The sequence below is a fragment of the Budorcas taxicolor genome, chromosome 7 (assembly GCF_023091745.1).
Source record: "Budorcas taxicolor isolate Tak-1 chromosome 7, Takin1.1, whole genome shotgun sequence".
Taxonomy (NCBI): domain Eukaryota; kingdom Metazoa; phylum Chordata; class Mammalia; order Artiodactyla; family Bovidae; genus Budorcas; species Budorcas taxicolor.
Window position 1 is genome coordinate 43,395,190 of NC_068916.1, and position 26,945 is coordinate 43,422,134.

The window sequence follows — 26,945 nt, forward strand, 5'->3', positions numbered from 1 at the left end:
GCCAAGTGACAGTCCCTCTGCCTCTGGTGTGCAGCCCGGTTCCCACCGGAGTCTAGTCGGGAGTGAGGACCTGGCCCCGTGCTGCAGTTCTGGGTCCTTCGTGCAGCTGTCGGCCGGGAGGGGCGGCCAAGGTTCTAGCGGACTTAGAGAGGCAGAATCTTTATTTTTGCTCAGTGTGTCTTGTGATATGTGAAAGTGTACGTCACCCAGTTGTGTCCGACTCTTTGCAACCCCATGGACTGTAGCCCACCAGGCTCCTCCGTAGAAATCTCCAGGCAAGAATACTGGAGTGGGTTGCTATTTCCTCATTCAGGGGATCTTCCTGATCCAAGGATTGAGCCCCAGTCTCCTGCATTGCAGGCAGATTCTTTACAGTCTGAGTCACCAGGGAAGCCATGGTGTTTTGGGTGGAATGGAAACAAGGTTGCGGTGACCCTGAGAATTTGAGTTTTTGGTGCCCCATCAGAGGGCTGGCTTGGAGCCTGGGCGAACTGGGAGGGGGACGGTCAGCGCTGTGTCCGTGTGGACGAGCTGCAGACAAAGAGGAAAGTTACTGCCTGGAACAATGTGAGATAATATGATAGAGGACCTTGAAGAAAACAAATAAAAGACGGTTGTAGATTTCCGACGTCTGGGAGAAGAACAAGGAAACAGAAAAAAAGCAAGAAAACAAACCCTCACAGCGGCGCTTGTTTGAAATGCAGATGACACTGTGCAGCCTGCCCTGAAATGCCTAATAGTTAAAATGAAAGGCTTTTTAAAAAAAATCAAAGGCAAACAGGATGGAAACTCAACGGGGCCTAATCCTTGACTCTTTGTTGAAGAGACACTGCAGTGCGCCGCCCTCTCTGGTCTGGGGACGTGGGGATCTCCATGAAGTGGGGGACACAACGACAAGAGAACAACTGAAGGGGGGCCACAGCGGGGTCACGTTCCCAGCAGGGTGTCTGCTGCCCTCTGAGCCGAACAGTGAACACAGTGGGAGGTGTCCCACTCGGTATGGGAAATGCTTGCTGGTAGGGATGAATTTAGAGAAAAAATATTTTTTATGTGGTAAAATATACATAACATAAAATGTACCATTTTTAAGTGCACAGCTCGGTGGCATTAAGCACGTTCACACTGTTGTGCAACCAGCCGCACTGTCATCTCCTGAACGTTCTCATCTTACCAAACAGAAACTCTGTCACTATGAAACACTGACTCCCCAGCCCCCAGCCCCACCTCCTATCTCCTGTCTCTGTGGATCTGACTCCTCTAGGACCTCCTGTAAGTAGAATCAGACAGTGTGTCCTTCTGCGTCTGGCTTCTCTCACTGAGCATCACGTCCTCGGGGTTCATCCCTCTTGTAGCAGGTGTTGGAACCTCCTTCTGTTTTATGGTGCAGTAACATTCCAGTGTGTACATGGACCACATTGTGTTTATCCATCATCTGTCCATGGACACTTACATTGCGTCTACCTTTTGGCTGTCCTGAATGGTGCTGCTAAGAACATGGGTGTGCAGATATCGCTAACAATTCCCTAATCTCCCTTCTTTTGGGTTTGTATCCAGGAGTGGGACTGCTGGAGCATATGGCAATTCTATGTTTAAATTTTTGAGGAACCTCCAGACTGTTTCCACAGCAGCTGTACCTTTTTACATTCCCAGCATTCATGGAAGAGGTGTCCAATTTTCCTGCATCCTCATCAAGTTGTTATTTCCTGCATTGTTGTTGTTGTTTAGTATTTGCCATCCTAATGGACATGAGGTGGTATGAGTTTTCGAACTCTGTTCTTAGTAATACGACCAGGCTCAATATTTTTTACCTCTATAAAGGTGGGTTTTGAAATACGTAGAATGGGGATTAGAAAGCATGGGTAATTTTCTTATTCCATTGTCCACAAAGGCAATTTTTTTCAAAGGCTTAAAACTACACACATTGATTATCTCATCGTCCTTTACAGTCCTGCAGGTCAGGAGTCTAACATGGGTCTCTCCGGCCGAGATCCAGGTGTGGGCAGGGCTGTGCTTCTTTCTCAAGGCTCTAGTTTGTTTCCTGCCTTTTCCAGCTTCTAGAGGCATCTCTGTCCTTGTCTGGTGACACACTTGTCTCTCCAGGGGTAGCCAGAGTGCTCTATAGACAGGGTCTGTGGCCAGGTATTGTAGCTGCTGCCCAGTTAGCATTTCATCTGCAGGGCTAGTCCCTGGTCAGGACAGTGCCGTGAGTGGCATTGAGTTCTGAGCCCCGTGAATGACTGTTCAGGAGCCAAATGCACATGGCTGGTTACTGACGTGCTTGACTGGACCCGTCTCGGATCTCAGGAAGGAAGATTTTGAGTGAAGAGAAAAATCAAGCTGTTTGCCAAAATCAGTTTGGGAATGCTGGAAGATGGCAGGCGGGGTGGCTGGGCGGGGCTGGGGAAGATGGGATGGGCTGACATTGGGAGCTGGCAAAAGACATCATGGGATCTGCTGCCTCACCCCGGGCTTTCCCCTCCTCCTGCTGTGGCCCCTGCCCAAAGGGCAATGCTGACCTACGAGGGGAAGTTCAGGAGATCTGTCTGCTACAGACAGACGGCTGCCTTTCATTTGTTCAGACACCAGGTGGAGGGCACACACTAGGTGCAGGCGCTGGGCTTGTCCCGAGGACACCCCAGGGAGCGAGCTGACCCAGGCGTGGCTACTTCCAGGGCTCTGGCAGGGATGCAATTAGTCTATGGCTGTGGGTCTCCCCTGAGGGGCACTCTGCTTCCCTAGGACCGGGGGCCATGTCTGGGGACATGTGTGGTTGCCATGACTGAGGGTGCCCCTGGCATCAAGTGGGTGGGGGCCAGCGATGCTGCTCTATCCCCCACAGTGCCTGAGACACCCCACTCCCCTCAACATCAGCAGAACTGGGGGAGAAGCCACTCTGGCATTAAACTGGTTAGCACACAATGGGATCAGTGCTGAGCAGAGCACACGGCTCCTTCACAGAGGTCAGTGGAGCCACGGATGACACCCGAGGTCAAGTGAGGAATCTGGGCTCCCAGGACAGCTGGCAATGGGGCAGCTGTGGGGAAGAGGGTTAACACGGTGTGGGAAACAGCAGTTAGCTCAGTGGCACTTGATGACCCCTTGGGGCCTGGACAGAGGCAGACACGGATCACAGAAGAGCTAGCATTGTATAACTGGTCTTAAAACTTTTTACTGTTTTTTATTTTTATTTTTAAGAACAATACAGGGAATTTCCTGGCAGTCCAGTGGTTAGGACTCTGAGTTTTCACTGCTAAGAGCCTGAGGTTGGATCACTGGTCGGGGAACAAGGATCCCAGAAGATTTGCATTGGGGCAAGCAAATAAATAAACAACTTTTAAAATAAAAGAACAATACAGAAGTAACACAAGCCAAAGGCAATGAGGACAAAAGGAAGAAGATGAAACCCCGCTGACCCTTCCTTCAGTTCACTCACACCTGGCTGACATCAGCATGAGACAAGCTGGAGTCTATGGGGATGTGGGCATGTTCAGGTCTTGTTGTTTTAATCAGGAGCATGGTTCTCCTTGGACTTTCGTGAATTGCAGGTGTCTTCTAATAACCACGTAAATACTCATCTTTGTCAGACATGGTCATACCACATACCTGCTGAGTGCTGGCTAGGGCACCTGGGTGCCAGGCTCCAGCCAGCTGGCTGACTGGGTCATGCAGGCTAGTTCTCTGCTTTAGCTGAGCCAGTCTGGCTCTGCCAGGATCTGGCTGATCCTGCCACGTGGTTAAGGGGATGAAAAGGGATGTTGGAGGTCCCTGACCACACCTGGTCTGCCATCTCCCGGCTATCTCTCTGTCTCTTGATCTCCATGGGTCCCCACCTCTCTCGGCTCCTCTTCCTCGCCTTTCAAATAACAGCTATTTTCTCACACAGAGGTCTTGAGCGGTCTCTCTGAGTGCCCTTTCATCTCACATCCTCAGGGCCTTGCTCTCCGTTCCCGAGTACTAATTAAGGTATTTTCCTAAACAAGCCCAGTTGCATCTCTAAAATGAGTTCTGGTGCCAGCCAGTGAAATTAATTTCTTTCCTAACCATCCTCTATGATACAATAACAAATGACATGCCGTCTCTCTTCGGTGGAAGGTCAGTGTCTGGGGAAGATGAGTGTATAGACAAATAATTACATTACAGCGTGAACCAGTGAGGCTTTGCGCAGTGGTGCTGCGGTGACAAATACCCCGAAGCTCAGCATCTATAAACAACTAAGGTCCATTTCTCATGGACACTAGCGGGACTGGGTTGAACATCGTTCCCCCCTAATTCACTTCTACCCAGAATCTCAGAAAGTGACCTTGTTTGGAAACAAGCCTTTGCTGACATTAATTTACTGAGAAGAAGCTGTACTGGATCAGGGTGGGCCCTAAATCCAATAGCTGGTGTCCTTATAAGGGAAGACACAGGGACACCAAGCAGGGAAAAGGGCCATGTGAAGATGGAGGCAGAGACGGAGTGGTGTGTCTACAAAGTTAAGGACAGTCAGAGCCCCAGTAGCTGGGAGGGGGCAGTTTCTCCAAGTCCCCAGAGAGAACCAGCCCAGCCCACTCCTCAATCTCAACAGCTCCACAAATGTGAGCTCATGGATACCACTGTCTGCATCCAGGGGTGCTCATCCACCAGAGCTGACAGGGTTCCTCTGTGTCACTGTCTTCCTTGATCTCAGGCCCAGCTAGTGAGGCAGCCAGCATCAGCAGTAGAGCCAGTCCTCAGGGTGGACAGAAAGGGGAAATGGGGACATGCATACTTGACATGGCGCTCTGCTCATATGTCATCAAAGCAAGTGCCCTGACCACGTCTGTATCAAGTGGGCAGGATGTGGGCATGGAGGAGAGAGGACCACACAGATGGAAACAGTGCCAGTGAGCACCAAGCTTTAGGTTCAGACTGGCTGTGGTCTCAGAGGGAGTACCCAGCTTCCTGGGATAGGCTCCCAGGAGGGTTTCCTGAAACTCGAGCTGGGATTGGAGGGGGATGTGGCCCGAGGAGCATGGAAACAGAGGAAGGCAGGTGATGCAAAGAGGGAGCTTTGCCTCAGTAGACCAAGAGACACCATGCAGCAGGCACCAAACATGGTGGCTTAAAACAACACCTTCTGAAAGTTTTTGTGGGTCAGGGGCCTGGGCACGCATGACTGGGTGTTCTGCTAGGGTCCCCATGGTGATTCAGATGTCACGGTGGCTCTGTTGCATCCGAGGCTGGGGCCTTTTCCAAGTTCACAGGTCATTGACTGAACTTCTTTCCTGGCACTCGGGGCATCTTTCCTCCCTGTGAACCACAGGAGAGCCTCTGTAGCCTCTAGGGGACCCTAGTCTTTTCCCTCTTCTAAATGGCTCCTTCTATCTGGCCAAGCCCAGCCACGATAATCTCCCTTGTAATTAACTACAGGTCAACTGACTAGGGACCTTCATTCCGCTGGGAAAATCCTTTGCCTTTGCCAGAGTATCAAAGATCACATCGTAGGTTTTACCCATACTCAAGGGTGTGAGCTGTTGTGGACTGGCTTAGGATTCTGCCTGCCACAAAAAGACACTGACAGTGAGGGCAGGGGAAGTCCAATCGCACCACAGCTAGAGGTTTGGCTGCTAGCTGTTGGCACTTGTGGTCTTGGCAGGAGCGATTCAGGATGTGCAGGTACCTTTCTCTTTGGTTTTTTCCTCGGCCCCCAGAGTCTCAGCCAGCCTCCCCTCTTTTTTACGCGCTACAAGTAAGGGTCCTGAGTAACAAAAATACTGCTCTGGGTTACACAGGGACGATGTATGGATGGCTTCTGCTGTGACTTCTCAGCTGCCTCCCAGTATCCCTTCTCCCCCAAATGGAAGACCCCTGTTTTTAATTGGGAAGGTGGTTCCCAGAATAAAGACAGCTCTCCCAGCTGGCCTGCCCCCTAGAAGCAGGGGCAGGGTCTGTTTGGACCCTATGTGGGATATGGGACAGAGTTGGTACAACAAAGGTCTATGTGACTCAGGCCGTCCACTGCCCCTCGACCCCCTGTGGTGGGCAGATGGGCCCCAAAGATGTCCACCCCTTCCTCTCTGGAAATTCTGTATATATCATGTGAGATGATAGAGGGGACTCTGCAGGTGGGATGAGGTTAGGCACCTTAAGATAGGGAGGTCACCCAGGATGTGCTCAGTATGGATTACTGCTCAGCAACAAAAAGGAAGGCAGTCCTGATTCGCGGGTGGGCTCAGAAGCATCTCCCAGGTACTGTGCTGAGGGGGAAAACAGCTCCAAAGTTTCCGGGCTGTGCTGTCGCCTCTATAGAGCATTCTCAGGATGACAAAGACAGAGAAGAGTCCTAGAGCCCAGGGGTAAGGCATGGCAATGAGGTGGGGGGCAGTCTATGTGGGCGGGGTAGCTGGAGGAAGCTCTCTATGGAGACAGAAACACCCTGTAACTGGGTTTGTGGTTACAGGAATCTACACAGACTGTTCCCATGTTACTGTCCTGGTTTTTACACTATAGTTACATAAGCTATAACCTTAGGAGGAAGCTGGGTGACAGGTACACTGTTTTTGCAAATTTCTGTACCGTTTTTGCAGATTTCTATGAATTTATAATTACTTCAAAATAATAAGTTGGAAAACCCCCAAAACCCTCCGAGAGCACATCCAAGCCCCAAGGGACTCTTGCGTGTCACTCCAGCCTCACACCTTGGTCCTGACCTCACCAGGCTTCACTCACTTCCTCTGTGCAATTGGGCCTGATGCTACGCCAGAGCCTTTGCAGTTTCCTAAGCTCTGAAAGCTTGCTCTCAACCCATTTAGGCGTCAGGCTTCAGGGTTAAATGTTATTTCCTTTATCCTGACCCCCGCAACCCCGTCACTCCAGACAAAGTTGTCTTTGTTATTCTCAGGGTTCCCTGTACTTTTCCTGTATAAACTTCCTTACAACCTGTATTTATCTTATGGTGCAGTGGTTAACACTCTGGACTCTGCAGCAAGACTTCCTGTTTTTAATCTTACCTCTGCCTTAGATAGATGATTTAACCTTTTTCTATCTTGGTTTCCTTGTCTGTACTATGGCTGGGTGCAGTGATGCCCAGTAATTCACGTCTGCTGTTATAACCCTTTCCTCTTATATCTGAGCTGGGCCTGAGACTCACTTTCACCAAGAGAATGTGGTGGAAATGAAGCCGGGCCAGTTCAGAACTTATGCCTTAAAAAGGATCTGCAGTGTCCACCGTTGTGGTCCTGGGAAACTTGAGCAGTCATGTAAGCCAGAAGTCAACTTCCCTGAAGGAGTGAACACCTGGAGAGAGGCAAACCCCACCAACCCAGGCTCTGCTGAACACAAGCATCAATGTGGCCATTGACAAGACTGCCACAACAACCACATAGGCGAACTCAGTCCAGACTGCACACCTGTGAACAAACAAATCGGTTCTTTCGGCTAAGTGTATACATCTTTGGGTATGCTTCATGATGCTTTGCTATACAGTGATAATTGAAACAATGGGGCTTATTATTACACCATCCTTTTAGGGCTCTTGTGTTAAATAACATTAATTATAAAGCACTTATAGTAGTGGTAGCAAAAAGTGTTACAATGTTACTTGTGATTTTATTAAATGTCTTCCCCATAAGGCTGAGTTCCCCAAGTGCTATTTTCCTCACCACTGTATGCCCAGTTCCTGTCACCAAGTAGTCATTCAAATCTTTGTTTCAAGAATAAATACATGCCCCAAATCATCGAGACTCACAGTTGCAGCAAAGGGCCTCCTTCTAAAGTGGCACAAATGACTGGCAGAGTTGCTGAGAGAACATCCTTTAACAAGATCCATCCTTCTTGGAAGTCTGTTTGGCTTTAATTTAAAAATTTTCCCTTCTACTGGAATTGTATCATAAACATTTCTTGAGACTGAACACATTTAAAAAAATAGCTTCCATTGTGTTTTTGCTAACCAGACCTCTATCGCTGGACATTTCAGGGCCTCCTGATTTTTTTCCATGATACAAGTAACATTGCATGAAACAAATGCTGTACATACATCTTTATGCACATCTGATTATATCCTTATGATATGTCTCTGGAAATGGAAATTGCGGGGTTGGAGGGTCTCAAGCATTTCCAAGGAATCTGACAGATAACGTCAAGTCATTTTCCAGAAAGGTACCAATTCACACATCCCAATAGCCCCGAATTAGTGCTGTCCATCTTACAGCCGGCACTGGGGCAGGGCCTGAATTCTTTGTTAATTTGATGATGGGAAGAAAAACATACTAAGTTTGTTACTGAACCATGAACCGAATCAAAGATGAAAACGTATTTACACACACCCTAGCAAGGGAGCCTGTATCAGGACGGAATCTGTATTTTCTTTTCCAAAACATCTTTATTTGGCTGGGCCGGGTCTTAGTTGCCTTCACGTGGGATCTTCCCTGCAGCATGTGGGACATTTAGTTTTGTGAACTCTCAGCTGTGGCATGTGGAATCTAGTTCCCTGACCAAGGATGGAACCCTGACCCCCGGCATTGGTAGCTCAGTCTTAGCCACTGGACGACCAGAGAGGTCCGCAATCTGGTATTTTCTAAAACGATGGAGACGGAGCATCCAAATCGCTAAAGGACTGAGACACCTGCCCCCTCCCACGATATTTCCATTAATTCAGGTAAGGAGGCCATGAAGGGACCCCACTGGTCACCTAGACCTCGTTAACCCAGACTCTGATCCCCGCGGGACGGGCCAAGCGGTCACCTGTCCCTGCGTGGGCTGGGCCCCAGGGCCCCGCCACGTTTGACATAAAACTTCCCAGAACGAGGCGGGCCGACCAGCACAGGATCCCGAACCGGCCACCGTGAATCCCAACTTCTGCCTTTGATGGTACAGACACACTTGGAGCTGAGGTGGGGGGCGGGGGCCGTTTGCGGGCTCGCTACGTCGCACATCTCACTGCACAGTGTCTTCACACCGACTCCACAGCGGGAAGGCGGGCCCGAGCGTGGTAGCTGCTTCCCAAGTCAACGCCCACACGAGTGGGTCACTTGCGAAAACGCACTACCCCTTCTGGTGGACGCTGGTCGGAACCGCCGTGGCGCCTCACGTCAGGCACCTCCGACCTTGGAAAGTTCTGGAAGGCTCTCAATTGTTCCTCCAGGGCCTCGGCGGCAGGAGCCTCAGGGGCCGCACGGACCCGACCGGCGCAGGCGGAAGGCGGCGGGGCCTGAGCCGGGAAGATGGAGGCCGCCGCCGTCACCGCCCACCTAGAGCCAGCCATCGCGGCCCGCGCCCGTCAGTCAGCCTCGCGCGCGCGCGCCCGCCCGTCACTCTACGCCTTGCGGGACGGAAGGGGCGGGGCCACAACGCGAACGCAGGCGTCCCATTGGTCGACGGCGGGGTGTGGCTTGGCGCCGACGCCAGGCTGGCCCCGCCCCCTGCCCGCGGGAGCGGCGGCGGCGGCGGCGGCGGCGGCGGAGGCGGTGAGCGGGAGCGCGAGCGCGGGCGCGGGCGGCGGCGCCTGGGGCGGCACGGGTGCCACTGCCGTTAGGCCGCCGCGGCTTCCTCGCCCCCAGCACCGGGCTGGGGAACGCCGCGCTGGGGAGGCCAGGGGCCTGGTGAGCCCGGCAGGCTGCGCCCCTCGGGCCGGCCGTGGCGGCGGGGCTGGGCCTGGGGGGGAGGGGCGAACCCCGAAAGAGGCTCCTCGGGGCGGATCTCCTGCCGCGGATCTCCCATTTCTGTTCATTGAATCTCTCTGCTCTCTGAACCTTTGCTCACTGAACTCCTCCTCTGCCTGAACCCTTCCTCTGCGCTTTGAAGCCTCTCCTTTGCTTTTTGAGCCCCCTCCTCCCTGCCCTGAACCCAGCCTCTGCTGTCTGCACCCGCACTTCTGCTCCGTGAACCTGGCTTCCTCTCTCTGAATCGCCTCCTTGCTGTCCGAATCCCCACCTCTATTGCCTGAATCCTCCTCTCCTGCTGATGGACCCACAGTCTCCTGCTGTGGTGAACCCCCACAACTTTACACAAACGAACCCCCACCCCCACCCCCCCAGCTCCTCTTTTCTGTCAGCAGCCAGATCAGCCTTCCTGGTTGATGTAATGAATGGCCCGCAGCTGTCCCCGTCCTTTAAGAGCAGTCGTTTTCCTCCGATTTTATTTTTTTGCGCCGGGGTCAGTTTAGCTCCCCAAACACGGGAGGATTGTAAGCTTTGACCGTTTAAAACGCCTCTCCTGCGGAGGTCAGAGGCAGGCCCTCAGTACGGGGACGATTTATTCAGGAGCCCTTTAAAAATAGGCGGGACCTTTGGGAGGGAATTTGGCTGAATTTTATTTGTGAAAATAATCCAGGCGCCTCCCCAGGCATCAAGGCCAGTCATTTCTTTTTGGCACAGAGCCCCTTGGTACAGGATGATGGAATTGAACCATCTACTTGAGGATCAGCCCAGCTCACCTTCGCCCTTAAGAGTTGTGGCGCCCTTAAGAGTTGAAGTGGGAAGCAAATGATGTTATAAACCACCGTGCAAATTTTGTTGCAGGGCACATCGCATCAGACCTTCAAGTACTTTGTTTGTGCCAAATCATTACCACTTGCCACATGAGTCTAAATCATGACGGATGCCAAGTATGTCCTCTGCAGATGGAAAAAGCGATTATGGCCCGCAAAGGTGACAGCCATTATTCTGTAATTTCAGGAATTAGAAATGACTTTCGGGTGACAAGTAAAATCTTTATCGGGAGATACCTAGGAGTCGCTTCAGCAAAATAATTGAGTTTGAACAGTTGGTGCTCAGATCTGTTGGCACCGGTCCTTGCTCCTGGTCTAATGGGGTTTTGGCCGAGTGCTTACAAGGTTACACTTCCGGAAGTGTCTTTTTTTTCTCACGCTTTAAAAAAAAAAAGAATTTTAGCATTGTCAGCTATAAAAAGGCATGTAAGGCTATAACTCAAGGAAATTTTTGGCAAGCAGCCCTGATAGTAAATAACAGGACTGTCTTGGGGACGCTTTCCAGCAGTGTGGTGGGAAGAGGGCCAAATCTTGAGGCAAGACCCTGCTTCTGGTCTCAGTCTGCTGCTGTCCCCTCATGCCTCAGTTTCCCTGTGTCTGCACTCCTATCTTATATTCTTTAAGAATCATCCACTACCTTTGTGTTTATATGTTGCTACTGCTTGTCAGGGTCAGCTGTGTTTTTTGGCTTATAACAAGGTTGTGTGTGTTTTTTTTTTTAATGTAGGTCCTGGCCGGAACTGAAAAGTCAGCCAAAAATAAGAGGAAAAAAGGATTTTTTCTAAACGTTCAGATACTCTCCCTAGACAAAAAGTTAAGTGTTGTGTTTTTGTAGTCCCTCTGCATGAGATTTGTGATACCACCACCCCCCCCCCAAAAAAAAGTGAAGTCTGCTCTTAAGTCTTCTCATTTCTTTGCTTATCAATGTGGTCACAGTAACCTGAAGAGGAAAAAAACCAATTTTATTTTATGTACTTTTGGAAATTGAAGAATCTCTATGTGGTATTGATATCCAGAGAGATCAGTACAAAAATGGGATGGGTGTAAATTATATGCTGGTAGACTCTCGTTGGGGTTCAGGTAGGCCTGTTTCTTTCCTACAGATATGTTTGTGTGACTTTCTTTCAGAAACGTGTGTCAGCCCCCTGCGTTCTGGGATATTTGATGTTTGAGCCTGTGCTTGTAATAAGAAAGTGTTGTTTAGCATTCAGAAGGCGGATGCATGGAGGGCGCAGGGTAGCATGTTACGTCCCATGGTGGAAGGACACACATGACTGGGGACGATTAAAATGGCCCAGGTTGTACGTTTCTGATGGGTGAATTCCCGATTCTAACTAGGGAGGGAAACAGGGTCAACCCCTGCTCCTGCGTCGCCGGGTCCCCATCCTTTCTTTAGAGCCGATCCTAAGCCTGCTTAGTCCGCAGCTCACACTTTCCCTGAGGCTGGGAAAGTAACTGAATACTCGAGTTTAAAAGGGAAGCGCATCCTTTTAAACTAAAACACACCTGCTGGGCTGTAAACAGCTTTTAGTGACATTATCATCCACTCTGGAAATCTAACAAAGGAGTTATTTGTGCAGTTGAAAGTGGGATGTACCTCATAAAAGTAACAATTTGAATTCATTTTTAGTCTTAAATCCAACCAGCCTTTTTCTGTCTTAAAAGGGGAAAGAGAAAAAAAAAAAAAAACCAGCCACATTCACAAGGGTCCTCGCTGCCTCTAACCTCAGGCGCTTGAATTCCTGGTTGGCAGTGACTCCTGGTTTGAGTGAAAGGGTGCGAAAGAAGAAAACGAATCTGATTCTTTTGTCATCTAAAGCAAAACACGTTTGCGAAGGTCTCGGTGGCATTGCTGGTGGCGCATAACGGGCATCCCTGTCCCTCCAGGATTAAGGTGAAGAGCGCGGAAGCCAAGGTCCTGAGAAAGGTGCACATCGAAGACATCGCCTCCTCATTAGGTGAGAGCGTGTTTTTCTGTCCCAGTGAGGTCTGGCAAGAGCAACGGGGCATTCTAGGAGAAAACAGACTTGGCCTTCCGGATACAGAGGGACCCCGTTCCCCGTCTCTCCCCTTCCTTCAAGGAAACGTGATTTCCCTGAACTAGAGGAGCTGTTGTCTCTAACCTAGAATCTGCCCCTCGAGCCCGTCCTGTCCTTGACCCCCGCCCCTACGGATGGCCAGTGACAGCAGCATCAGGGCCCGCTGGCTCCGTCCACGGCCTGCAGCGCACTCAGAAGGGATGCACCTCCCCCAAGAAAGGGCAAGAGGCTTCTCCTCTTTCTGTGTGGTTTTTTTTTTTTTTTTCACTTATCTGTAGTAAGACTGTAAAACGGTTCTGTTGCTGGTGTGGCCTCCGTCCAAGGTTTAAAAAGCAGCTGGGTATATATTTACATTCTATCGCCCAAGCCCAGGGGAGAAAAAAACAGTGTCGCTGCCACCAGCCTTTTGGCCATTGGTGTCTGCAGCGATGTGGGGGCCAAGGCAAGGGCAGGGCGAGGCAGGCTGGAAGTGGAGCCCTGGCTCCCATCTCCTCGAGGGTCAGTGTCATAGGTGAGACAGACCTGGCTGGAGTCTGTCTGAGCTTAACCCCTGGTGCACTGCCCCCTCCCAGACCCACTGGGGCCCCACCTAAGAGCTTATTCCATGTGCAGAGAATTTTCTGTCTTGTGAAAAGATTGCCCAGGATCTCCCAGCGGCGACTGGGAAATAGGGTCTGTTTTCCTGCATTTTCGGGGAATGGCTTTGGCTCAGAGTAGGGTGCCCAGCTCAGGCAGCATCCACCACCACTTCTCGGCCGCCCTAATTGTTTGTGCAGATCGTATTGGGGGGCTGGTGTTTGTGGGTGCCTTTAATATTAAACAGGGCAGAGTCCTGTGCCGACGGAGGTGTTATTTATGCCTGCTGAGTTCTGATATTGCGTCCGTCATCTTGTTCAAATAAAGGGCGCCAGAGCCGTGCATGGGAATGAATGAATAAACTGTGGCGGTGGGGAGGTCAGGCCGGAATCTCTGCACCTGCGATGCTGTCCACTGGCTTTGAAACACCCTTGCAGGGAAGTGTGGACAATTTGCTGGCCCACAAAGAGCCTTTTAGGCAGCTGTTCTTACCCACCCCCACCCCCGCCGCCCCTACCCGAGAATACCCTGCCAGCAGTATTCTTTATTTATTGACCCTGATTGAATTGAAATTGTAAGGCAGAGAGGATTTGAGAAATATCTGAATACATTTTGTGGGCGGTATTGTTTTGAAATCTGGAGGAGTATACCAGCCCAGGCAGGGCAGGCTCAGTCAGTGTGCTTTCTGGGGAAAGGAAGCCTTGCAGCCCTGAAGCAGCAGCTGTGGTTTGATGCCCAAGTCCCTGTTCTGGGGAGGATGCCGGTGAGAAGCATCAGCCCCTTTTCAGGTGTGAGGACCAGTTTTGGCGACACACCAGAGCTGGCAGGGTGTTGCTGGGTGCTGGAGCCCGGGGCCCACTCATCACCAGGCTTTGTTCCTCTTTCTCTGTCCCACAGCCTCGCAGGACGGGACTCCCGCTGCGCCCCTGGAGGAGCTGACCTACCGGCGGTCACTCCGCGTGGCTCTGGATGTCTTGAACGAAAGACAAGGGAGCTCTTCCAGGGAAGGAACGACCCCTCGGCCTCCAAGAGTGAAGCCCATGGAACCAGCCTCCTGGCCCCCCAAGCCTGGCCTTTCCCCATCATTCTTGGAAGACACGGCAGGCAGTCCAGGGCCCACAAGGAGGGAACGCGTGTCCCAGAGGCTCTCCGGCCTGCCAGCTGGTGAGGAGGATCTGGAGTGCAGAGTGGACCACAAGGAGGGGCTCAAGAGAAGCGGAGGCCTGGATTCCCCGGCTGTGTGTTCAGCCAGCGGTGCCGTTCAGGACAGGGAGGCATCCAGAAAACAGCGGGCAGATTGGATGACACCCCTCAGTAAACAAGGGAGGAACCCGGCACAGGGACCCCGCTCGGGTCAGAGAGTGGGTCCATCCTCGGAGGGAGCCGGCCAGGAAGATGGTGAGACAGGGGCTGGCCTGGCAGCCCTGTGCTCGCCTCTGGGAGGCAGGGACCTGAGTCCCCTGGATAGCTGTCCTGCAGAGCGCCTGGGCCTGGACGGTGGCCAGAGGCCGAGGGCTCACATGGGTCCCCACAGCCCTGCTCAGCTCGGCCCTGCAGAGGAGGCAGCTGACATCCGGCCACGGAAGGAAGGTAAAGGCCCTGAGAGGGTGAGTTGGGAGAGGTTGGCAGTGAGTTCTCCTGTGGCCGATCCAGAGCCAGACCCCAGATCTTAATGAGATCATTACCAGAATAGATCCTGAGTAGAAGTTTCCTGGGGCCTCTCTCTCTCTATCTCCACCACGCTCTAAGCACTTCAGCTGCCTCCCATACTTGTGTTTTTATTTTTGTTTGGCGGCAGAGGGACTGGAGGGGCGCACTGTGGCCAAGATACCACCGTGTCTGCTCCTGGAGGATTAACTCCTTTCTCCTCCCGTTGCAGAAGCCCTAATGCACTCCCGTTAAACTGGCAGGAATCTCAGAAGTGATTAACTCACTTAAAAGGCCCCTGACTTTTCAGGATTCCTGCGGGCATGTGTTTTTGTGTGGCTGCAGCCATGTGCTATGGTTTTCTCTGTTGAGATGCCTTAGTATCCCACTTAGTTTTGAAATGCTAATTTGGAGGTCTTCATTTCTGCATGGCTAGGTACTGCACTCTGCCTGCCCACACTCGCTCCGGGTGTCTGCCTTTCTTCTTCCCCTTTCAAGGGGCCCCCTCCCCAGCAGTGGCAGTGAAGCAGGGACTACTACTTTGAAGGGGGCCAGCCCCAGAGCCGCATCCTCCCCATGTGGCTGAGTGCACCCTAGGGAGGGACAGGCCCCTGGTTCGTTCATCTGCCCTCTGCGCACTTGTGGCCACTCCTGCCCTGTTTCCTGTGTTGAACATGCTTTCACCGAGCGAGGCTGAAGGCAAGTCCACATTGTGGTGGCTTTGCTCTCTTAGCTGATGTTCAGGGATCAGGGGGTGGTGTTCCCTGGGTAAGTCCCTAGGACTGTGACTAGTAAGGTCTGATCTATCCTTGTTGGCAGCCCGACCATTGTCTGAAGAGTTTATGGAGCCAAGTGCTGTGAACTCTATCCTGGAGGAGGACGAGGATGACGAGGAGCCCCCGAGAATCCTGCTGTATCACGGTGAGTGAGTGGCACCTTCCTGGGGTGAGGTCCCTGACATCCCTGTGTCCTGGGGAAGGTCTCTTTGCTGTTTGGCTTTTGTCCTGAACCCAGACCTCACAGAGAGGGAGCCCTGGCTCCCCTCTCTCAAGGACAAACACGTGTGGGGGGGTAGGGGGGGCTCCCAGGACGCCATTCGGAGGGAATGGTGGAGGGCGGCCAAGTTAACAGATGGGCTCTGTCGCCACCGTTGGGTGTGGCCTGGCGCTGCCTCTCAGCCCTCCCAAACAGTGTCCCCACAGCAGGGTGGGCGCCCCCCCCAGGTGTACACAGGACCCCCGCCCCAGCGCTAAGCAGTGCACAGGTCAGCTGCCCTGTCCTCCCGGGCAGGGGTTGGACACAGGCCCAAGCATCTAAGCCAGCCATGGGATAGTTAGTTACCTCGAACTAAACAGTTGAGGACTGGCTTCAGTTTTCCACTCACCCATTAACCATTCATCTTAACGTAGTCTAGTTTTGTTTTGTTTTTTAATCTTTTTAGCCTGAGATGTTTGTGCATTCAGAGACTGTGGCTGGAGCTGCACGGGGTGGTCTGGGGGCCCTTCCTGCCTGGCTGGAAGGCTGACTCGCTTTACTGGGAGGGACGGTTGGGGGGTGGGTCAGTCGCCAAGCCCTACCCCGCTGTTGGGGGTCTGGATGCATCCAGCCTGGGGCCCTGCAGTGTGTGGGCTCTTGGGGCATCACTGGGGTCAGTTCCTGCAGGCACAAAAAGGGGCACCGTACCTTCCTGCAAAGGGCGTTTCTGTCCACCTGGGGGTGGGGGGTCACTCAGCCCCCAGAGGCCCTAGAGTCAGCTCCTTTCTCCTGCTTTTGTCTTCCATGGGTTTTGGTTGCTGGTGTTTGGATTGACTGTTCCTGTGACTGTTGTCCTCGGTGGCCCTGTGTTCCTCCCGAGGGTGACCAGCTCTCCACTTGTGCCCCAGGCATCTCCCCTTCCTCCATCATGGCCCCTTGTCCCTCAAAGCTCTTCCTATTGTCATATGCTGCAGCTCAGCCATGAGCCTCACTCGGGGTCTGCGAGCAGCCTCTGTTGCATGCTTGCTTTTGTTACCTGGTTTTTTATCGTTGTGTTATTTACTTGTTTGGGTTTTTTTTTTTTTTTGGTTGAGGATATAATTAAATTTTATTCAGAAATCATTTGTAGTTATCTTATGATTATTTAAATAGTTCTTCTTTTTTTCCCCCGCTTTTTAAAGCCCCCAGTTTCTCAGATGAGCTCAGAAATTTACTCCCTGTGTAGGGTCCTTCCTGTGTGCCACGGTCTCTTTTCTGTTTACGTGCTATGTTTAAAAAGTGCTTTGCCCTGGAGTAATCTGAGACTCAGAAAAGTGGCAGAGGTGGCACTGCGCCCCTGCTTGTACACGCGTGGTCCCCACCAGGAAATCCGTGCGTACCCCAGCTGCTGGTGGCCAGCACTTAGGTTCCAGGGTTGGGAATGCATCCTGCCTTCCCGACTCTTGGGTCTGTCCCAGGAACCACGTTAACACTGGGCTTGAGCAGCATCTCTGTGGTTGTGTTTTCTCAAGTAGCTTTGTCTGGTGCTCGATATGGATCTAACATGTCTCTTTTTTGCTTTTTTCTTTCCTTTAAATTCTAGAACCACCTTCATTTGAAGTAGGGATGCTAGTCTGGCATAAATACCAAAAATACCCCTTCTGGCCGGCCGTGGTAAGAACACCTCTCTGCTTCTCACTTGGTCAGTTGGTTCCCTAGCGTGCAGCCCAGGGTGCCCTATTCTAGACACTGGGCCTGGACAGGGTTTTCACTGTTGTTGCTGGTGAAACGGTGGGTCCGTGAACAACAATGTAGAGACGAGTTCACCTAAACAAGGGGTCTCAGCCTCCCGGCACTGCTGAGAATGAACCTCGTAGGTCAGGTTTTCACCAAGCAGCTTTAGAAAGGCCGACTCTGAAAAAATGCCCACTATTTGCCCATTTTAAATATTGTACATTTGAGTTTTTTAGTTTGTAGGTCAGGGTGGGGGTCCACCACATGTGTAATCGCAGGTGTTTGAGGTTCTGGCTGTACCCGCAGTGGGATGGACACCCTTAAACATGGTCGTACCTCCTCCAAGGGCCCGAAGGGTGCACACAGTGGGTCAGGTGGAAAATTTTTGAGCCGAGGCACCACCCACCTGCCTTTGCCCCTTCTATTTCCACCTGAATTTATCCTGTGTCCTCTTCCAGCAGGGACAGGATTCTCAGGGTTCTAGCTATAGGTCTTTAATTTGGGAAGGAGGCAGTGAATTGGAAGGTCTCTGCCCTGTGGAGCAGCTTTCTTTGCTGTGGTGAGTCTTGGCTCACACGGTCAGCATGGCCTCCAGGCACGTGACTGCCAGTCTGGGGAAGGACAGGATTAAACCTGCGTGGTGTCTGTGGAAAAAGCTTGGCCGTGCAGGTGAACCTGGCTCCTCGGCAGTTGGGACCTGACCATTGGGGCGCCTTCCCTCCCTTCAGCGCTTGCTTGCCGGAGGCACCGTGTCCCCTTGTGGTTGTCAGCCTTCTCCATGCCCCTCCCTGTTTACCAGTTCCCAGGGGAGCTTTTGGTTAACTGGGGCCAGCACTGTAAATGCTCAGTGAGTACAGGAAATGGGGTAGTCAGGCCAGCCACCCCCTGGCTGTGGACCTCCCCAAGCTCACTTTGCTTGTCCCCCAGAATGAGGAGGAATGCGCCCTGAGCCTGAAAAGACTCAGCAGGAGGAAGGGCGCTCACAGCGGCTGTGGTTCCTCTTTTATAAAAACTGACCAGAACCCCACCCACCCACTTCTGCTGAGTTGTAACAGTGCTGGGAGCTGAGTAGTGCTTGCTGAGATTTCCTGATGTCAGCTGTGCCCTGGTCACCCCGGGCCAGCCACCTTTCTTGTCACACACTCGACAAAGTGACACCACGAAAGTGTTGAAAACCCAAACACAGCCTCCTGGGTCCTGGGTGCTGGACACCTTGTGTTCTTGGGTCTGCCTACAGATCAAGAGCGTCAGGCGGAGAGATAAGAAGGCGAGCGTGCTCTTCATTGAAGGGAACATGAACCCCAGAGGGAGAGGGTAAAGCACCGTTATCTGCTCTGCCCAGTGCTCCAGGTGGGGGGACCCTGGGGTTGACCCCTGATGGAACACCCCCACAAAGGCTGTATTGAGACACCTGGCCAGACAGTCGGGTTTTCCAGACTGCTTGTCGGCTTCCAGAATCAGCCCTGCTGGATGGCCATGGGCCTCCACAAGCCACAGCACAGTGCGCTCCCTGAAGGCCTGTGAGCAACCCCCCGCCAGGTGACCATTCGGTAACCCCCACAGACCTTTATCGTGGGACAGAAGCACCGTCTGCCCAGAGCCAGTCTTAGAAACACCCTGCTGCCAAGGAGGGGGTGCCTAGGGACCCCTGGAGGTACACCTGGGCCCAGGCCTGGCTCCCTGGGGCCGCCTCCCCCATGAGCGGGGCTATCCCAGAGGAGGGGGGGCTTTTGGGTCATGAGATGGCACCAGTCCCGTTAATCTCTGCTCTCTGCTCCTAGTATCTCAGTGTTGCTCCGACGACTGAAGCACTTTGATTGCGAAGAGAAGCAGGCACTTCTGGTGAGTGGGTGATTCCTTGTGCTGCTCTGAGCTCCTGGCTTGATGGTTGGTAACCCTGTCCCCATGTGTACCTTCAGACAGTGGCCATCCCAGGAGTGGCACTTGGCCCTGCCTGCTCTGTTGGAGGTCATCACTCTAAAGTCTCAGCCTCCAGGGAGGCTGCCCTCCATTCCGCCTGACCCTGTGCAGGGTGGCTGTTTGGTGGGGGACAGAGTGCCCCCTGGAGGGGAGGTGGTAGGGCTCAGGCTGAGGCCGAGGGCTCTGAGCTGCTGCCCCCAGATGGGGCCGTGATTCTGTGCACCATGCTCTTCAGGGAGGCTCCCTCCTGGCCCTGTGACCTACCTGTCTGCGCCCCGGGAGCTGGTGTAGGCAGAGCACTGTGTCTGATTTGAGATAGTGCTTTGTGTCAGCTCCACCTTGATGCCAGCGTCTGCTTGGCCCAGTCAGAGGGTTCAGGCTCTCTATGGGATGAGGCTTCCCTGCTTGGGAAGCAGCGTCTTGGCCATGGTCAGTGAGCTAGGGCCTAGGGTGTTTGGGGGCTGTTTGGAAGGCCGGCACCTATGTGGAGCGCATCCTTGGGCTTTCAGGAACGATGGTGGGGGGCAGGAGGAGAGCAGGAATTGAGGTTGAGATCATGTGCATTAAATACCAGGGGGACACCTAGGTTTGCAGAGATGGCATGTGGTCCATAAATGATCTGGTGTCTGGGCATCCCTCGCCATTCTCCTGTTTCCTGGAAATGGGCTGTGGGAGTGGCTGCCTGTCCTGGGGCCAGACCCCAGTTGTCCCAAGCGCCTGTCAGTGAGCCTGGCCACAGCCCGAGCACTCTCCTCACCCCAAGCTACCTGCCTGCTCCCATCAGACACCTGTGGGTCTTGGGCTGGTCTTGCTAGTCCTCCCAGCTCAGGGGTCTCCCACCCTGGGGGCAGCACCCTCCTCCTGCCAACACTCTGGGAGGAGTGTTTGTTTGGAGTCGCAGGCGCAGAGGCTTCTCCTGTGGGCTTGGTCTCACGCACCCCATGTCCCCTCCCTCTGCTGGCCCATCAGCTGCAGTGGGGTGGGGTCTCTCCGTTCCTGTTCTCAGGTCTCTGCTTCTCTCTTGGCCCTGAGGGCTATGACCACTTTCTGAGCAGCCCCGGCCCCAGAGGTGCCTCGGGAGCCCTGCTCAGGTTCCTTCCTGGCCGAGGGACTGAGGACACAGGACGAGGGAGGCACTGCCTGCGGCCTTCTGCTGACCACCGCCGTCCGGGTCTCATTGCAGGATGAAGCAAAGGAGGACTTCGCCCAGGCCATCGGCTGGTGTGTCTCCCTCATCACTGACTACAGGGTCCGGCTCGGTGCGTGGGGCTGGGGCGGTGATGTGGGCTTCCCTTCATGCCCCCAGGGTGAGCACAGCCTGGCCCTCAGGTGGGCTTCTCCTCTCTATCCTGGGTCCAAACAGGACAGTTTCCTTTGCATGCAGGGGATTTCCATCCACGGGGGCTCATTGCCCGGGAGGGGTAGGGGTGCCCTGCCTGGTCCTGGTCGCAGTTGAGGTGTACACCCGGCAGACAGCTTGGTGCCATTGGTCCTGTGTAACCAGCTCCCTCCTGCCCTTGCAGGCTGTGGCTCCTTCGCCGGCTCTTTCCTGGAATACTATGCGGCTGACATAAGTAAGTCCACCAACTCCTCCAAAGCAGGACTTGCTTCCTGGCCCTCAAGAAGTGGCAGTTTCTCTGTCTGATCTCTGGACGGGGTGTGCAGTGGGCAGCGCGTCTTGAGCCTGAGGCTGACTGTGCAGCCACCCCCGGCTCTCCAGGCCCCACAGATCCCCCTGCTGAGGGCCCCCACATGCTGTCCGTACTCGCAGCTACTCGCCAAGTGTGCAGAGCTGGGGCATCTGGGTGGCTCCTCCCCTCTGCCTTGTCCTGGGCATTTTCAGTGGCACTGGTCCTTATAGAGCAGTGCAGATGAGCTGATACTGGTTCCATGGGGTGGGCAGTGGGGGCCAGAGCTGGGAAGGGCAGTGAGGGTCCTGTGGGGGTTCCTGCCCAGGTGGGGTGTCCTGGCCCCTGCCCACATGGTTGCTGAGGGCACCCAGTTAGGGGAAGCTGTGTGCTTCCTTCACAGGCTCCCCCGTCCGCAAGTCCATCCAGCAGGACGTCCAGGGGACGAGGTTCCCCCAGCTGAGCGGGGGAGACCCCGAGGAACCTGTGGCTGGGAACCCACAGGGCAGGAGGCCAGCCTACAGGAAGGTGCTGCCCGACCGCTCACGGGCTGCCCGGGACCGGGCCAACCAGAAGCTGGTAGAGTACATTGTGAAGGCACGGGGCGCCGAGAGCCACCTGTGGGCCATCCTGAGGAACAAGAAGCCATCCCGGTGGCTGAAGACCTTCTTGAGCTCTGGCCAGTACATGACCTGTGTGGAGACCTACCTGGAGGACGAGGAGCAGCTGGACCTGGTGGTCAAGTACCTGCAGGGTGTGTACGAGCAGGCGGGCTGCCAGCTGCTGGCACGTGGGCACGGAGATGGCATCCGCTTTATCCTGGATGTGCTACTGCCTGAGGTGAGTGGTCAGAGGGCCCTCCGCGCACAGGGTGTGTGTGTGGGGAGGGTCTCCCAGGGCGTGCAGCGGGCTGGAGGGGCCGGGTGTCGTTCTCCAGGAATCTTCCCTCAACCTGGTGCCACCTGAGCCTCAGTTCAGAGAGGGCACTGCCGGATGGGAACAGAACGTGTGGGACTGTACCAGAAGGCTCAGGAACACTGAGCTTTGTAACCGCAGAGAATTTCAAGTATGTTAAAAAATAAAGCAGCTCTGTGAACTCTCATGTGTCCATTCCCATCTGCAGCGGTGGCCTTGCTCCGTATGCTTCTCCAGCCCCTTCTTCTGGACACACTTTAATGTGAGTGTAGGAAGGGTGACTCTGCCCCCTGGGGACACTGGGGGTATCGGAGGTTGTCACAAGTCGGGTGCTCCTGGCACGGAACAGGACACTGCTCCACCCTCTACAGCCCAGGATGGCCCGTGTCAGCTGTGCCCAGGTGAGGTACCCCTGGTTGGAATGAGAAGGACTTTCTAAGAATTTTGAAGTAACTAAAGTACTGTTTCACCTGGAGTAACCAACAGTGATCCTGTGATACCAGACATCTAATGTGTATTCAGTTTACCACTTTGTGTTTTTTTGTTTGTTTTGGTTCACTCAGATTTTTACAGCTGCTTTTTGTTTGGCGGCCTGCCTTTTTTTGGGAGGTGGAGGAGGGCACCGTTTATCTTGCTTGTGGAATCTTAGTTCCTGACCAGGGACTGAACCTGGGCCTTGGCAGTGAGAGCACAAAGTCCTAACCACTTGGCACCAGGGACATCCTGGGTCCTGCTTTTCTCTGCTTTGAGTGCCATGAATTCTCATCTTGTCGATTTCACTGGGAGCAGAGATTTCGCAGATGGTATACATGTGTGTGAGCCCGGCCCTGGGAGGGCCCTGGCGCCTGGACTGTCCACCTTTGTGGTCTTCTCCAAGCCTGGTGTGAGTGGCCACGCATGGCCCAAGCCTGACCCGCGCTACCTTTTTGCAGGCCATCATCTGCGCAATCTCAGCAGTAGATGCGGTGGACTACGAGACAGCCGAGAAGAAATATATCCGAGGACCAGTGCTGAGCTCCCGGTAGGTGGGCCACACACTGTGACCCGAGGGATCTGTCTCTGCATGCAGGTGGCTGGGCCTTGGGGCCGCTGGTCTGAGTGGGCAGAGCTGGACCCACCTCATCCAAACTGATCCTCAGAGCTGACGTCCACCTGCCCCTTGTCCTCCCCCGTCACCTCGCTGCCACGGCTGTTTGAGGAAACTGTGAGATTAAGCGGCAGCTGCCGCCTGCCGTCCTTGGCTGGCAGGAAGAATGCAGTGATCAAGATGGTCCTCTACATCCATGGTGAGCCGCCCCGGGCTGGCCTCCCAGCCCCTAATCCCGGCTCTGGGCCGGCTGCCAGGCTGGCTGGGAGCAGGCTGGCCGCGTGGCCCTGACAGGCTGAAGACTCAACTAGGGTCTTGGGCCAGGGCCGAGCAGGCGCTCACAATGGAGTCTGTCCCTGGTCTCTGTGGTCAGCTGGCCATCCCTGTAAGCGCATAGAGAGAAGGTGCTCATGGAGACCGAAGTCCAAGTGGCCCCTCCCCATCCAGCACCTCCCTCATGTTCAGGCGACAGTCAGAGGGTGTCCTGTCTCTACAACCCAAGCAACTGCACACGTCCTGGGGCTGTGGGCTGCACCAGTCCCTCTCTGCTGCCTTGGGGACACGGTCCAAGAGGCTGAGCCTGGGCAGCCAGGGTTCCATTGGGCTGGGTTTTAGTTGTCCAGCGGGTCCATCCCAATGCACCTACCTCCCCCATCTTCTCACACCATAGTTGCATTTAGGTTCTCATGCACAAGCCATTGAACCTTCACACAGAGACAAGGTCAGGTCTCCTTATGGGGTCCTTAGGCTGCGTGTCCCATTTCCCTCAAGGGCATACCCCTCAGGGTCATGTTGCTTGTTTAGCCTGAGAGGAGCGGCCAGTCAACTACCTGATAATAGTCACTTAACGACGACTTGATGCTTCATCTTCTTTTCTTTGTAGTTTTATTTTTTTCCCATTGTGGTGAAATGTACATAATATTCACCACCTTCCCTACTTTTAAACATACATCCTAGTGGCATTAAGTTCATTCACATTGTAGTGTAGCATCCACGCCATCTCCAGGACACCATCCCCAAAATGAAACTGTGTCCTCACTGAACACTCACTTTTTGTTTAAGGGGTGACGGGTGTTGTTTGTCTTTAACAGACACGTAGTTGATTTATAACATTACATTATTTTCAGGGAAACTAATTCAGTATATATGTATGTATGTTTGTGTATATATCTTTTTTTTCTCAGGTTCTTTTCACTAATTTGTTAGAAGATATTGAGTGTAGTTCCCTGTGCTTTATAGTTAATCTTTGATGTTTATTTTATACATAGCAGTCTGCATCTGTTAATCTTAAATTCCCAATTGATCCTTTCCCTAACCCTTCCTCTGTGATGACAATAAGTTATGTCTGTGAAGTCTGTATTTTGTAAAGAAGTTCTTTTGTGTCATATTTTAGATTCCACACATAAAGTGATACCACACAGTATTTGTCTTTCTCCATCTGATTTACTTCATTTAGCATGGAAATTTCCTGGGTGGTTGGGACACCACATTCTCTGTACTGGGATCAGGTTCCATCTGTAGCTGGCAACTAAGATCCGGCACAGCATGCTGTGTGGCAAAAAAAAAACAAACTACAAATATTTCACTTAGTATAATAATCTCTAGTTGCATCCATGTTGCTACAAATGACATTATTTTATTCTTTTTTATGGCTGAGTAGTAGTCCATTGTGTATGTGTACACATCTTTATCCAGTCATCTGCTGATGGACATTTAAATTGCTTTCATGCATTAGCTACTGTCAGTAGTGCTGCTATGAACACTGGGGTGCGTTTATCTTTTTGAACTATAGTTTTATCTGGATATTTGTCCAAGAGTGGGATTGCTGGATCATACGGCAACTCCGTTTTTAATAATTTTGAGGGGAGTCTCCATCCTGTTCTCCACAGTGGCTGCACCAATTTACATTCCCACAAACAGTGGAAGATTCCCTTTTCTCCACACTGTCTCCAGCATCTGTTATTTGTAGACTTTTTAACAGTGGCCATTCTGGCCATTGTGAAGTGAGACCTCATTGTAGTTTTGATTTGCATTTCTCTAATAATGAGTGAAGTTGAGCATCTTTTCATCTGCCTTTTGGCCATCTGTCTTCTTTGGAAAAATGTCTATATAAGTCCTCTCCATTTTTCAATTGCATCATTTGTCTTCTGGTTATGGAGTGGTATGGGTTGTTTGTATGTTTTTGGTTATGGAGTGGTACGACCTGTTTGTATATTTTGAAGATTAAGCCCTTGGCAGTCACATCATGTGCAAATATTTTCTGACAGTCTGTAAACTGATGGTTTCCTTTGCCATGCAAAAGCCTGTAAGTTTGATTAGGTCCCATTTGTTTATTTCTGCTTTTATTTCTGTTGCCTTGGGAGACTGTTGACGTTTATTAAAACACAATTACTGAGTAAAATGAAGTGATCGCCTTTTGTTTTTGCAGGGAAAAAGAAATATTTGATAACCAGCTCCTAGAAGAACGGAATCGGCGATGCTGAAGCAGGCGGTGGCAGTGCTCCATGCCTGCGCTCTGGGGGCCGGGCTGGCCGTTTGCCGCCTCCTGTCTGCGGGTTCTATTTTCCTGGCTCTTGTGGAAGGTATACTTCCCAACAGGCTTTTAAAGAACAGAAACACTTTATTATTATTTTTTTTAAACTTCACGTCATTACCTGTGACTGTACTGCGTAGGTTCATAGAAGGTGCACATTTGTTTTTTATGTTAAAAAGCATTGTATCTGACATTCAACAGGAGTTTAAAAGACATACAAGTGTGCTGCTCCCAGCACATCAGTGTGTTTTTCCATTTGTTTCCCTCTTCTGTGCGGTTCCTCTCATACCGGCTCCTGAGTTTGCTGTGCCTCTGTTCTGTGTTTTTGAGAAAACCAGGTGTTTGTGAGGCAGACCAGAGACCAGCTGCCATCCACACTCTTGCCTCTGCTGGCACTCAGGCAGGGAAGAGGCAGACCTTGAACCTCTCTGGCCACTTCCTCCTCGGTCTCTTTGTGGGTTTCTCCACCCAGCCCACTCCTGGGCCAGTGTGACAATCCCTAGTGGTCATCGCTCCCATCCAGCCTGGCCAGGGTCACTGTGCATGTGGCCTGGGCTGTGGGGTCGTGGCCTGGCACCTGCGGAAACCAGCGCTTTGTCCTAAAGCCAGAGCATGGACAGGTCCCCTGCCACCTGAGGGTCCCAGGCTAGGGGCCCCCACTTCGGAGACAGTTGCCTGAAGGCTGGGTCCTCAGTGCGGTCACAGAAATTCTATACACCACAGATTATTTATTCTAAGCTGACGTGGAGCTGCTTGTGGAAGGAGACAGCCAGGTCCCCACTGTGATGGCTGCACCACAAAGTCTGAGCCCGGCCAGTGAGGAGAGGTTCTTGTGGGGGTTGGGGGGGGTGGAGGTGTGAAGGAGTGGGCCCTGACCAGAGTGGAGTGGTCCAGGAGGAAGGAGCACAGCCATCACTGCAGGCACCGGGCACCGGCGTGTGACCTCTCCGCTGGTTTTGTATGACCCTGAGCAGAGGTGCAGCTGCTGGCCTGAGGTCCGGCTGAGCCACCCTCCAAGGAGACCCTAGGGGTGTCTTGGCTGGGCTGGCTTGGAAGGATTCACCCGCTTTTGGAAGGTCCTTTGACACTGAACCTTCTTTAAACGGGTCAAGGTGGAGAGCAGTACGCTCTTGGGGGCAGGGGACCACATGAACTGTTCCGTTACCGTCAGGTATTTTTATATATCTGTGTTCTGAGCTCTGCTTGTGAGCTTTGCTTGTGGAACTGAACTGTTGAGACTGGAATTAAAGACCGTTTTGCAGCCCTGCTTAGTCTTTTCTGGGATCCGCCTACAGCCCACCATGTTCAGGCACTCAGGCAGCCACCCTGTCCCCAACAACTGCTTCTGGAGGCCTGTACCCTGCTGGGGAGGGGGTTCCCACACCAGGCCGAGTAGAGCAGGTGTCTACGATGCACTGTGCCATGCTGAGCAGATGTGCTGGGGGCTTCCGCCCCATCCCCACCC

At 52.8% G+C, this 26,945-nt stretch overlaps 1 protein-coding gene across 2 annotated transcripts; it reads left to right on the forward strand.

The window, feature by feature from the left end:
* Nucleotides 1-9,386: 9,386 nt before the first annotated feature.
* On the forward strand, nucleotides 9,387-26,737 carry PWWP3A (PWWP domain containing 3A, DNA repair factor). Of its 2 annotated transcripts, XR_008199675.1 has the most exons (15): nucleotides 9,387-9,425; nucleotides 10,479-10,607; nucleotides 11,175-11,260; nucleotides 12,335-12,405; nucleotides 13,960-14,652; nucleotides 15,529-15,630; nucleotides 17,267-17,337; nucleotides 18,635-18,711; nucleotides 19,179-19,239; nucleotides 20,501-20,576; nucleotides 20,841-20,891; nucleotides 21,349-21,785; nucleotides 22,793-22,881; nucleotides 23,000-23,146; nucleotides 25,376-26,737. XR_008199675.1 is itself a non-coding variant. In XM_052642601.1 (14 exons), exons 2-14 carry the CDS (start codon nucleotides 10,551-10,553, stop codon nucleotides 25,428-25,430), a joined length of 1,926 nt encoding a protein of 641 aa, XP_052498561.1. In that variant the 5' UTR covers nucleotides 9,387-9,425; nucleotides 10,479-10,550; the 3' UTR covers nucleotides 25,431-26,737. The 2 variants fall into 2 exon arrangements, 1 of the variants encoding a protein (XP_052498561.1); XM_052642601.1 differs by lacking the exon at nucleotides 23,000-23,146.
* The last annotated feature ends 208 nt before the right edge of the window (nucleotides 26,738-26,945 follow it).

Bases quoted from the DNA above. Each gene is read 5' to 3' on its own strand.
- PWWP3A (XM_052642601.1), top strand. From the start codon at position 10,551: ATGACGGATGCCAAGTATGTCCTCTGCAGATGGAAAAAGCGATTATGG. The intron at 19,240-20,500 runs GTGAGTGGGTGA...GTCTCATTGCAG, and splicing joins AAGAGAAGCAGGCACTTCTG to GATGAAGCAAAGGAGGACTT. The intron at 22,882-25,375 runs GTAGGTGGGCCA...TTGTTTTTGCAG, and splicing joins GGACCAGTGCTGAGCTCCCG to GGAAAAAGAAATATTTGATA.